Source organism: Atheta coriaria, unplaced genomic scaffold (genome assembly GCF_025399875.1).
Source record: "Atheta coriaria isolate IRGN ID8LTWV9N9 unplaced genomic scaffold, Caltech_Dcor_3.1 hic_scaffold_6_pilon, whole genome shotgun sequence".
Lineage (NCBI taxonomy): Eukaryota > Metazoa > Arthropoda > Insecta > Coleoptera > Staphylinidae > Dalotia > Dalotia coriaria.
The window spans coordinates 1,017,626-1,030,416 of record NW_027045448.1 but is presented as its reverse complement, the minus strand read 5'-3'; the positions used below and the strand labels follow the sequence as shown (position 1 = coordinate 1,030,416).

General features: G+C 36.9%; 1 protein-coding gene across 1 annotated transcript in view; it reads left to right on the top strand.

Moving 5' to 3' along the window:
- Positions 1-12,791, top strand: part of LOC135794488 (titin-like) — a 35,900-nt gene that overhangs the window by 753 nt on the left and 22,356 nt on the right. Inside the window, 10 exon segments of the mRNA XM_065305796.1 lie at positions 1,537-1,669; positions 2,717-3,017; positions 3,077-3,257; positions 3,317-3,620; positions 3,680-3,768; positions 3,830-4,051; positions 4,108-4,488; positions 4,545-9,049; positions 9,052-10,993; positions 10,996-12,790. Coding sequence (XP_065161868.1) covers positions 1,537-1,669; positions 2,717-3,017; positions 3,077-3,257; positions 3,317-3,620; positions 3,680-3,768; positions 3,830-4,051; positions 4,108-4,488; positions 4,545-9,049; positions 9,052-10,993; positions 10,996-12,790 — 9,853 coding nt within the window.

Genomic DNA, 12,791 nt, shown 5'->3' with positions numbered 1-12,791 from the left:
ATTTTACATTTACCTACGCACATTTAACGTGTGTCGGAGCACACCATCAACCCTGTCGCTTATGAAACGTTTACAAATAAAGCTAATATCTGTAAACTTCATTTCGAATTTGTTATTTGACTAACCTGAAACACACACATTAGTATAACATCGCATTACAGCATTTTAAACGCGCGTCATGTAATAGCATCGCTTCTTACTCATTTCTTCGGTCGAAAATTAGATAAATACGAAAATAGAACAAACGGGTTTAAGGCGTACAGCGTGCTTTTATTGAATGTGCTCAAACATAAACAAAATGAGAAATTTGTTTGTGCAATGGCGCACCAAATGTTCGTTGTGATGCATGTGAGCGTCGCCATTGTGCAATCCTGAAATGCGGTCCTAAGTCTGGATGCATTTATGTCTGTCTGGAGAAGTCTGCGGCGCGCTCAATTAGTTCATTTAGGCTGGTGTTCATTACGTTATTTTCGGAGCTCAGCATTATTCCTGCTGAAACTTTATTAATTCGTTATAAAATTGGAGCATAATATTCTATTAATAACACCTTGTGTTGTACTTTTAGCACATAGATGTCGTACGAATTGTGTTTACGAAAATTTTCGACTTAGACTAGGAATGGTGCATCGCACTAAACCTTAATACAATGTAGACTTTGTTGTATTTAATTCTACGTGATAATTAAAAGTTATTATATATTTTAAAGATAATACTAAATAATAAGTTGCTTTTTGGTAACAAGTTGAGAACATTTATCAGTCAACATATTAAAAGGAGAAATTAGAAACAAAGTAATCGCTATACTCAAACAAGTTATCGTTGTTAAACGATACTTTATTAAAACCATTGCAAATCAATAAATTTAAAGTTGTTTGCAATATTCAACAAAATTCTGGTCCTGGGGTATTGTTATAAAGTGTTAATAATCCACTTGTTTGTGCAAAATAACATTTTTGACATTTTTTGTTCAAAATTCGTAAAATATAACAGTATCATTGAATTGTAATTAAAAAAAACAATAATGTCGGCCAATGTTTCTAAACTTAAATCAAAAACATCGTAACACAGAAACATAACATTACTCGTACCTCAGACGTGCAACCGTACATCAAGGCAAAGGCTAAGTTAATGAATAAACACAGCTACTTTATAATGGTAGATTACATGCACTTTCACATGCGCCAAATTTTAATCTCTCGCCATGACAGTAAAACTCTTCAATGACGAATTTATCAAAACTATATTTTTATACACTAAAATATCAATAAATATTATAAAATAATATTATATACAATATGTAATCAATTTAACGGTAAAACGCCCACCACTTTTCTTAGTATAAAGTATTATGTGTTTAGAATCCTATAAAAAATGTTTCTGTTTTGAACCTCTCGGTACCTAGCTGTTTTCATGTTATTGAGCCAAAAAATGTGTTTTCTTTTTAATCTAGACGTAACACACCCAAACTACTTTCTTATAACGTATGTTTCTAAATTATATTAAAGTATTAATCTCTACAATAAAATTTAATTTCAGAAGATACAGAAGCACTCCCTCCTCGGTTTAAGGACGAGCACTCGCAATGCCTGTCGGTGGCGGAAGGAAGTGCCATAGTATTACAAGCCGAGCTGGCAGACGCCCCGAAAGACGCCGACTTAGAAATCGCTTGGTGAGTTTTTCAGCTCGAATCTGCGAAACTCGTTCAGAAATTTTTGGTAAATAAATACATAGACGCCCGTTTCTAATTCCGGCGTTGTAATAACCTGCAATATCGACGTCGGTTGACCATGAGCCGAGCTCACATGCTCCCCGTAGATATTCGAATGTAACGCTGACGTTTTTCGCTAACTTGTTGTCCGCTTCAGTATGTATAAGTAAAAATAATTTTGAGATGGCGAACGCGTCGCGATGCCGCGCTTTGCAAATGTCTATGCGAGTAGTTCGGTTGAGGTGGTCCGCGGGTATCCATTTGTTCGCTTAATTTCCAGTTCCACAAACTGTTTATCATTTGATTTCAACCAAATATATTCAATTTAAATTAAATCAATAAGTTATTAAAATAAAAGTGTGTTTAGTTAATTAATTCTTAAGCCAATTTAATTAATTGTTAGTTTGTTATTGTTTGCTTCATCGAAAGTTTAGTCATCTGGGTCATTAGCAAAGATTTGAGTTTCTGACACGGTTTAATTTAGAATGACTCGATTCAATTGTTATTGGACGTAGTCGTATCGATTGAATTGCGATGGGGACCAAAGTGAGCAAGTGTTGCAAATGTCCGAATACGAAAGCGGAACAATACGCGAACGGAGGTGCCTCATCGTGGACCACAGAAGATGGGTAAGCGTCGTTGGTTTTTTTTAATTATGTGAAGGTAAAATAAATGTGCGAGCTTTGCTCAAAAGCATGCCGCAAGATTTGGCAGTGCGCGCTTTAGAGAAAAATCAAATGCCAACGGTATCGGTCACAAATATATAAAATTAGAAGTGATCTATGACTTCATTCACATGTTCTTATATTGTTATTATTGTCCACATGATTTTACACATGTCCTACACGCAATTAGATTTATTTCATGCGCCCGTACTACTTGTGTAGCTATAATTGTAACAGATTCTATAATATTAATTATGATATCATCCTATTGGATAGCGGCCATCTTGTATTTATTTTCGCACCTAACAACTATTCAATTATATAATATACTAATTAACTGAAGGTCCAAAAATGGAGATCCCTTACCTCCAGAGCTACCAGTTCGGCTAAAAAGTAAACACACCGGAAACCTTGTGCAACTGGCACTCGATGATGTACAAAAACAAGATGCTGGTCTTTATACAGTCACCGCAAAGTCCCCGTCGGGCATCGCGAGAAAAGACATGGAACTGATGGTCACCACTTTAAACCCACCGGACGACGCTGACACGCCCACATTTCTACGGCGTCTTAACGACCTTTCTGTGAAAGTTGGAACTCGAACACGATTTTTAGTGGAAATTAGAAGTCGCACAGAATTAACGGTAACATACTACACAGAATAAAATAGGAAAATATTATTTTGTATAATTCTGTATAATAGATCGAATGGTTTCACAATGATGTACTTGTCAAAGAAGGAGAACGTTTCCGACTGGTGAATGAAGGCGGTTTCCATTGCATTGACCTCGCACCGCTGATTGCGCAAGATGGCGGAAAGTGGACGTGTAGAGCAACCAACGATGCAGGATCTGTCAATAGCAATGCTTATCTCAATGTACTTGGTATGTCTTTCCACTGATTTAAGCAATTTAAGCAATGTTTTAATAATGAGTGTTTCCAGTTCCAAAAACGTATAAACCACCCGAGTTCCTCGAAGAACTTCGTGCTCTTCTTACGGAAAAGGGTACCGTTTCGTTGGAATGTAAAGTTGTTGGCATCCCAACGCCGCTCCTGCGTTGGTTTAAAGATGGCAGAGAGATTAAAGCAGGCGACGTGTTTGCTCTCACCGCTAATCCGGATGACCACACCACGCTGGGTACCTACACCTGCGAAGCGGTCAATTGCATGGGCAAGGCATATTCCAGCTCCAAGGTTCACGTAATTGGAAGCGGAAGTCGAGAAGGAAGTCTCAAACCACTCGACAGGCAATTATTACTCTTTCAATGGTGGATATAAATATTTATGAATGTTTATTTTTCCATAGTGTGCCTACGGGACCTCCTCCGATATTCTCACGAGAATTACAAGACGAATTTGCTAAAATTGGAGACAATCTAATGTTATCCTGTCAAGGTAAAATTTAAAAAATTTTAGGGTTTTGTATTTTTTTTTAATTTATAACAAATTTTTATAGTTGCGGTTCCACCTTGGCCCAAGTCCATCATTTGGTACAACTCTGAAGGTAAAATCGAAGAAGATTCCGAAAACAGCAGATATCACCAAATGGCGGACGGCTTGGGAGGATACATGTTAGAAATTAAAGCGACCGAAGCCGCAGATGCTGGCGAATGGAAGTGTGTAGCCATCAGTAATGGTGACGCAAATTCAGTCAGCACATGTCAGGTTAAGATGGCGAGTAAGTTAATGTTCTCGGTAACTTACACAATACTTATACTATCCGCTGTGTTCCAGTTCCAAAACATTACCGAAAACCAAGATTTATGGAAAGCTTAAAAGCTATCCTAACAGAAGAAGGATTAGTGTCCTTTGAGTGCAAAGTGGTTGGTTCACCAACGCCATCATTGAGATGGTTCAAAGATGGCCACGAACTGAAACCAGGCGACGTTTATCAACTAAGTGGTACCAATTCCCTCGGTTCATATTGTTGCATCGCCACCAACTGCATGGGCGTTGCAAACAGTACCGCCGAGCTAACAATTGAAGATATACAGAATCAACTGAACGATGAAGAAAAACAACAATTAATTCTCAAGAGTCAAGCACCCCGATTCATCCAAGGACTTAAAACATGCGAGGGAAGAATCAACGAACATTTCAGATTGGTTGTTCAAGGTAAGTGGGGTTAGGTTTACCATTTTGCGACTTCTTACGGTATTTTTTCTATAAAGTGAGCATTTCACCATTGCCATCATTGGCATGGTATCGCGATGATCATCCAATCGAAATTGAACCCGAAAAGTATACAATGATCAAAGCCGATTCGATTGGCACGTGTCATTTAGAAATAACCCGTCTTGAATTTATGGATCAAGCTGAATGGAAGTGTATTGCATCCAACGAGTTTGGACATACAATGACTTCCTGCTTTCTTAAATTGATTGTACCCAAACATTTCAAGAAGCCCAGATTCTTGGAATGTCTTCGCGCAGTACTCTCCGAGGAAGGAGCGGTTAATTTAGAATGCAAAGTTATTGGTGTACCCCAACCAGTTCTGAAGTGGTACAAAGATGGCGAAGAATTAAAACCTGGTGATATACACAAAATTACTTCCGGTGCAAATGGGACCTGTTGTTTGGGCACATACACATGTGAGGCTAAAAACTGCATGGGTATTGTGTCATCTTCAGCATCACTTCATGGCTTCGAAGATGAAACTAAAACTAGAGCGGAACAACAACGTCTGGAATTACAACGCGTTCCATCGTTGTCTACAATTCATGAAGAACGAACTTCACAGATGTATGATACTCCTCCACAAGGAGACACCTCGATGACAATAAATGACCATGAAGAAATGTCATTTTCCTTTGATGGTAAGGAAGTATCTGTGTCACTTTATGAAACTCCAGATATCACTGAAGAAGAAGCAGTGCAAATTATCGAAATGTACGCTGATCAATTATCTGAGCATGTCACGTCTCAGAATATTGTAGAATTACCACCAATGCGATTCATTAAGGAAACATCCAAATCTGGTAATTTGATGATGGAAGCGGTTCTCGTTGATGTTTCTGAAGATTATTTCACATCAGCTGAAGAAGACCTACGTACTGAGGCGGACGTAGATGAAATCTTTTCGATTTCAGATGATTCCAGACCTTTCAGTCCAGAACGTAATGGAAGCGATCCTAAACGTCCCCCAAGAAAGAAGACTGAATCACAGAAGAGCACATATTACAGTTTAGTAAAGAATGGTTCTGGTCGGTCTGAAAATGGAGAAGAGAGTATGGCTACAGCTGGAGATTTGGAAAGTGAAAGTAATGAATTCGAAAGTGCGATTGGTTCCAACAAAATGCAAGACGCTTTCCAAGTTGCTGCCATTACTGAAACAACTTCGCTACCTGGAGATGATCTTTCCAACAGACAATCGGTATCTCCTCAGAACACGCACGAAATTGGTTCGGATTTAAGAGTTAACCGTGTGGGAGAAGATAAAGTTAAACGGCCCCGGCGAAGGCGTTCCAGTCGTCAATCACTTAGCTCTGATGATTCCAAGGAACAAGATGTCAAACGTAAAGGAAAAGTGCCAGAGAAAGGACGTGATATTCACGGTGAAGAAGGTGATGGATTAGTAATTGATCCAGTTAAACAGAAAGCTAAAATAAAAGAAATCAAAGCTTTAGAAAAGTCCGTCTGTCAAAAACTTCGAGAAAATATTTTCGATATCCAAGGAGATTTATTGAAAGTCGAAGAAGATTTGTTGATACAATCATCATTGAAAACAACTTCTGCAGCCGCCAACAAAAGTCTCGAGGTTTTGAATAGCATTGTACAACCTATAAAAGATATTCAAATGGTTTTAGTAACATTAGAACAAAACAGAGACTCGTCGGATTTGAATATTGCAGAAATAATTGCACCGCCCATTTTTGACCTTCAAAAGAATTTAACAATTGTTGAAAAATGTGTGGAATTGCAAGGACGAGATCATACATTGATTCAACGCACTTGTTTCAATATCATAAACACAACTAGCAAGAAATTGCAGGAAGGGCTTAAATTAATTGAAGATATAACTCTGTTGGAAAAGGAAATGATTCCTGTAAAAGCACCTGGAAGACAAACACCGTCAAAAATAATCCAAGAAGTCTTGATTACGATTCAAGAACTTCAAGGTGGATTAAACAAAGCTCATTTCATTACGGAAGCAAAGAAGGAACTGCAACAAAAGAAGAAGGAAACTGCAGAACCGGTTAAAACGGACAAAGATATGGGCGTATTGCTTAAATTTGCTGAACCGGCTTTAGAAATGCAGGCGATAATCAGCAACATTAAAGAACAAATTTTAGAAAAAGATGATTTAGATGAGGAATTTAGACAAGAAGTGCTTCACAATTTAGAAACACCCGTACAAAAATTGTGTACTGAAATTGAGCACATTGAAAACAAAGCGATTAAATTTACTGGTCCAAAATCTTTATACAAAGAACTACATTATGCTTTATTAGACCAAGTTGCTGCTCCAATTCAAGAACTTAAACGATTATTGGTGGAAGCTTCAGAACCGTTAGAAGAACGTCTGGAGGAAGTGGAGCGCCTGAAATTATTGGAAAACCCACTGGAAGATGTATTAGATTCTTTGTCCAAGTTAAGCAAAAACATTCCTAGCGATATAGAAATGGAAGCAGAACCATCTGCGTCCAAACAAGAAGTCGTCAAAGAAGTCTTTGACCAAGTTGCACAACTGGTCATTAATAATTTATCAAGATCAGTTTACGACTTATTGTACAACATAGAAAACGCTCAAAAATCAGCCAAAGACAAGAAATTGTTGGAAGCATTGAGACAATTATCAACATTGCAAAAAGATTTCGCTAGCACTGTCAGACATGTAGAGCAAGCCAAATCAGAACAAGCAATTTTGGCGTTGGAGAATTTAGCTCAACCGATTGAAATGCTCAACAATCAAATTGTTGAAGTACCTAGTGCATTGCCCACTGATGTGCTTGATGATGTAGTGGCTTGTTTGAGTATCTTAGAGGATAGCATCACTCTAACTGAACCATTATCTAAAGAAGCAAATGATGGTTTCATGGATTTAAAACAACGTGCGCGTGAAGTTAAAGATAATATTTTAGTATTGACCGATGAATGTGTTCCGTTTGAAGAGACTGTCCCTCCAATTGTCATGGAAAAAGTCGACGTATCTATTGATCCAATTGCTGAAGAAGCTGAAGCTGTGGCAAAGCTGGTAGCATTAAAGAAATCTATTGCTTTTATTGAATCAATGCCTCTGTTGAGAAAAGTTGTAATTCAAGAAGCTCCTACACCCGAATCTATTGCTGAAATGGTTGGTAATATTAAAACAATTGAAGCTACTTTAGCTACAGTTCAAGATCCTAGACCTCTGGAATCTTGCGAAGGACTTGAAGTTGAAGTTTATGAAAACGCCAATGCTGTTATCGAAAGTTTGAAGAAAGTAAAACGTGCAACAGATGTGCTTACAGTTAGTGAAGTTCCTACTGTAAGCAGTCACGATATTGAACAAATTAAAACCATTCTAGAACCTTTAGGTAAATTAAAAGAAACACTCCAAAAAGTTGAAATAGAACAAGATCCATTGGTAGCACTGGAAATTCCTATAATCGAGTTGCAAACTTGCATGGAATCAACCGAAATGAATCTACAAGATGTTAAAGAAGCTGTGAAGAATGCTCTGGAAATTATTAATATCGAAAGAAGTAATGCTGAAATTCAAAATGAAAGTATTGCACATTTGCAGCCAGTTATTAACGTACTTACTAATTTGAAAGAAGATCTCGTTCAAAACAAAAATGTTTTCCCAACTCTAAAAGCTTTGAAGCAAAATATTGAAGTAATTTCAGCTGACTCACCAGTTAAATATATTGCGTATGCACTTGCTGACCTTACAAAAACAGTCAAGAAAGCTGTCGAAACAGCACCCAGACCTATTTGTGAAGAAACCAAAGAAAGTTTTGAAACTCTACAAAAGAGTTTGACCAAATTGGAAGCAAGTCCTTCGTTTGAAACTAAGCAAGGACAAATTGAAACGTTGAAATCGGCCGTGGAGGAAATACGTACATTGGTTGATGTAGATCCAGAGGCTAAAAAGTCTTTAGAGAATTTAGTCACGTTTGCGCAAGGTGTAACCGCCAGAAAGATTGTATTTGAGGAAGCAACCCAAAAGGCAAATACAGTAGCATCAGAATTACAGAAATCGGCGTCATTGTCATCTTCAACCGAGGAACTTAATAAAATCCAACATGCTTTAGTAAAAGTATTTGAAGTACCACCTGAGCAGGCGCAAGTTTTGCAGCCGATTAATCAAATGATTGATGAAATATTGTGGCACCCGGTGGAAGAACCACGTAAAATTTTGTATGCAAATATTAAGGATGCTGTGAGACCTTTAAAAGCGTCTGTTGACAAATGCAAATTTAAATCTTTATCAAAGAAAGATTTGTCATTAATCCAAAGTGTTTCGGATACACTGCAAACTATAAATACTTTCATGGATAACAAAATGTCGATGGAAGATTTGAAATCAACTTTAAGTCAATTTAATGAAAATTTGCAAACGGCGGATATTGATTCAGTGAATGAATTATTGTATCCTGTGCAAAATTTAACAGTGCAAGCACAAAGCGATTTGAATGACCTTATCGCTATCGAGCGAGTGTTAAAAGCAGAAAGAGCAAAACAATCAGTGCACTTTCAGAACGCGCCCAAGTTCTTGTTCAGAATGTGGCAACACTTAAATATCCAACAATCAATAAACAAAACGTAATCAAACTGCAGAAAGCGCTGAATATTCTGCAAATGAACGCAAATGATTTAATTGACACCTCATTCACTGATAACGATAGAACTATTCTCAACACATCAGCACGATTGCTTGATAATCTCAACAATCAAGTGACTATTACCGAAATAGACTCAACGCCTGAGGAAATAGCGAAAGTGTTGACGGATGATTTGAAAGCATCGTTAGCCCACATAACCGAAGAGTCTCCCGTTCATAATTTAATCGAAGCATTAAACTCGATACTGGTTTCAACGCCTGTTATAATTGAACAAATCGGCCAAGGACGCCGAGACGCTGCCAAGGCATCGCTCGTGGAATCTAACTTTACGAGACCGTTGCAACAATTGGAGAGCGCCCAAAATCCGAACGACGTTATTAACACATACCTTACGCAAATGAAAACAAGTGCTGGCCATCTTATTGAAACAGCACAAGAAAATAACTTGAATAATGAGGAAGCGCAATACATGCAACAACTTGAAACATATGCCGACAATCTGGAAACGATCGTTTCAACTACAGAAGCTAATAATTATCAAGATGTTGTTCGTAAAATTGAGGAAGTCACTGAAGACGTTGTTAATGCCGGTAGTAATTTGCGAGAATCGCCTTTGAGGAATATTGCACCTAGTATTAGAAAAATGTGCAAAATTGTTATTAAGGTTTTAGAACCAATTCAGCAACCAGTGCAGCAACAAGCGTCAGTTGACGATAAAGAAGTTTTATATTACATTGATGATGCAACAGCTCCGCCTGAAAGTGTTCCAGAATCTGTTGTTGAAGTTGAAGCTCCAAGTTTGTTCCAACCTTTGTTGTCGATTGTGGAATGTGTTAAAAATTCAATAAGTGCTATGCAAACAACTGCTACTGTTCCAGAACAAACAGAGACAATGGTCTCTTTAGATAAAAAGATTGAAACAATAAAGTCTAAGGTTCATGAGGAGAAAATCAAACCTGAAAAATTAACTATTCAGGAACACAATGTAATCAATTTGTCAGAAAGAATAATGGCTGAGGTGAATAATTTGCTTCCGACTCAACAAGTTTCGGTTAGCTTCCTAGAGAATGTTGCTGAATTACAACACGAATTGGAAACTCTGGATGACAGATCAGCGCTCAAAGATATCGCGCAACCCATTGCACAAGTTGGCGAAATTTGTGTGCAAGCTGCGCATACGCATTTGGCTCAAAGTCAGCCTGTAATTGTTTCTTTGAAAGAACTACAAGTTAATGTAAAGAAAATTGAAGATCAAAATTTGCCTGCGGAGAAACAAACAGCACTTGTTGAGTTGGAAAAATCTATTGTTAATTTGGAAACTAACATTTTAAAAGAAAATATTCAATTTGCTACTTTAACGCAAGAAGAACAAGGTGCAATGAATTTTGCGCAAAAAGCGCTTACTACTTTAAGCGCATGTATTAATACTTCTGATGTGGCATCCGAAACTACTGATGAATTAAAAAGTCATTTGGTTGAAAATGCTAAGGCTTCCATTGATCAATTAAGATTAGCTGTCTTAGCAGTCCCAGAAATGTCAAGTGTTAAACATATTATGGAACCATTAGAAGAAACGGCGAAAAATGTAGTTAATTTGATTGATAACATACCAGCTATTTCAGGTTTTACTGAACCTGTCACACCAACTGCTTCTCTTAATAATACAATCGACAATACAGTCAAATATGCTTCTCAGCTTGAAATGCCTTCGATTTCAGATCAAAGAAAGAAATGCTTTGCGGATATTATTCAGGACATATCTGCTGTGCAAGAACAAACAAAAGAATTTAATATTTTATCGCCTGAAGATGCGGAATTAGTCAAAGCAGAAGAGAAAATCATACAAGAATTTAAAATTATTTAGAGAATCCTCCTAGTAGTGATTTTGTTAATACTGATGAATCCAAATCAAAACCACTTTTGGATTCTATAGCAGAAACTAGAATTATTACTAATAACCTGCCTACAACAGCAAATGCACATCCAATGTCTGTATTAGTAAATAAACTAATTGTGAATATTTTAAAACTGATTGAACCTGTGCCAGTCGTTCAAGAAAAAGTACTACAAAAACAAGTCAAAGATGTACAAGGAAATGTACAACAATTACAAGAAGGTATTGCAAATTTAGAGTTGAGAGTTGATAGTAAAGTACAAAGAATACTTACTAACGAAATGCCGCGTCCACTGACGGCTTTACAATTCATTTGCGATACTGTTGTTGCTGGAAAAAGTGAAAAACTTTCAAGTAATGATTTACATCTCTTGGAAATGACATCAGATTCTATACAATTATTCCATGCTATTGTAACTTCCATCGGAGACGAATCAAATACAGATTTACAGGCATTGTCTGACAAGTTGAAAGTCGTGATTGCCAGTATCAATCAAGAATCACAAATAAAAGATTTACAAGAACCGTTGCAAGATATTTCAAAAACTGTGGACAAAGTATTAGAACGAGAAAAAACGTTGGCTAAAGAAGAAGAAGATTCACAACGTGGGAGCATTAATAAACTGAGACATTCTTTGAAGAATTTGGACAAAATTATAGCGAGAGTTGTTGAACAACCAGATGCTGAACCAAAATTATTGGTACTCGAAGAATTACAGAAACCATTACTCGCTATTACTTCCTGTCCGGTAGAACAAGTCAACCAGGTGGATGTTCAATGCATCAATAAGTTGATTGACTCAGTTGAGTCTATAACCAACACAATTGCATCAACAAATGAGTCTGAAATTATCGACAAACCGATGCAAATTCTCTATGATACTATTTCGGAAATATCAATGCGTCCTGAATATAGCACTGACTTGCTAACTGACGAACCCTCATTTGTACAAGCCATCAGAACTGATTTAGATGACCTGAAGAAAGCTATTGAGCTAACACATTTTGTTTTTGAAAAACCAAGATCAGTTGAAGATATTCGTGAAATACAAATTATCCATGCACCTTTGAAGAACTTGTTGAAATTTGTTTTGACTATTAAACATCAACCGGAAGGTGATTTAGATCTGTTCAGTGAAATACAAGAATATCTGCATGTTCTTCAGAGTAAATTATTAGATTGTGGCGATGCAAAGTTAGTAAATGCAGAAATTCCATTCTTGGAAACGATTGGAAATGCGTTTAATGATATTTCTTCTATTGCTGCTAACCGTGATCCAAAAGAACTTAATTTGGAAATGTTTGCTAAACCTCTAGAGTCGCTCCAAACTAGTATCATAACAATTTGTACAAAAGTCGTCTTTACGGACCTTTTAGAAGAGTCTATTATACAAAAAATCGTGGAGCCTTTAGAAAAGATCACCGTCGGCATAATTAGCATCAATAGTTTGAGACAAGATAGAAAACTAGTTCGAAAAACAACTGCGGATATGGTTAACAATATCAAGGACATTGATGTTATGTTACAACAACAAGAAAACATTTCAATTCTATCTAAACCTTTGATTAGCATCGTCCAAAATATACAAGAACATAAAGGATTACTGAATGTTGAATCATTCGATTTGGATGAAATGATAAAAACATTAAAAGACGTAACTAAAGTACCTGATATTGATAAAAACGTAAAAAGTCACGTTCACTCTTTGGAACTGAACGCAGCAACGGTGAAAAGAAAAGTCGTTGAATCTAGATGA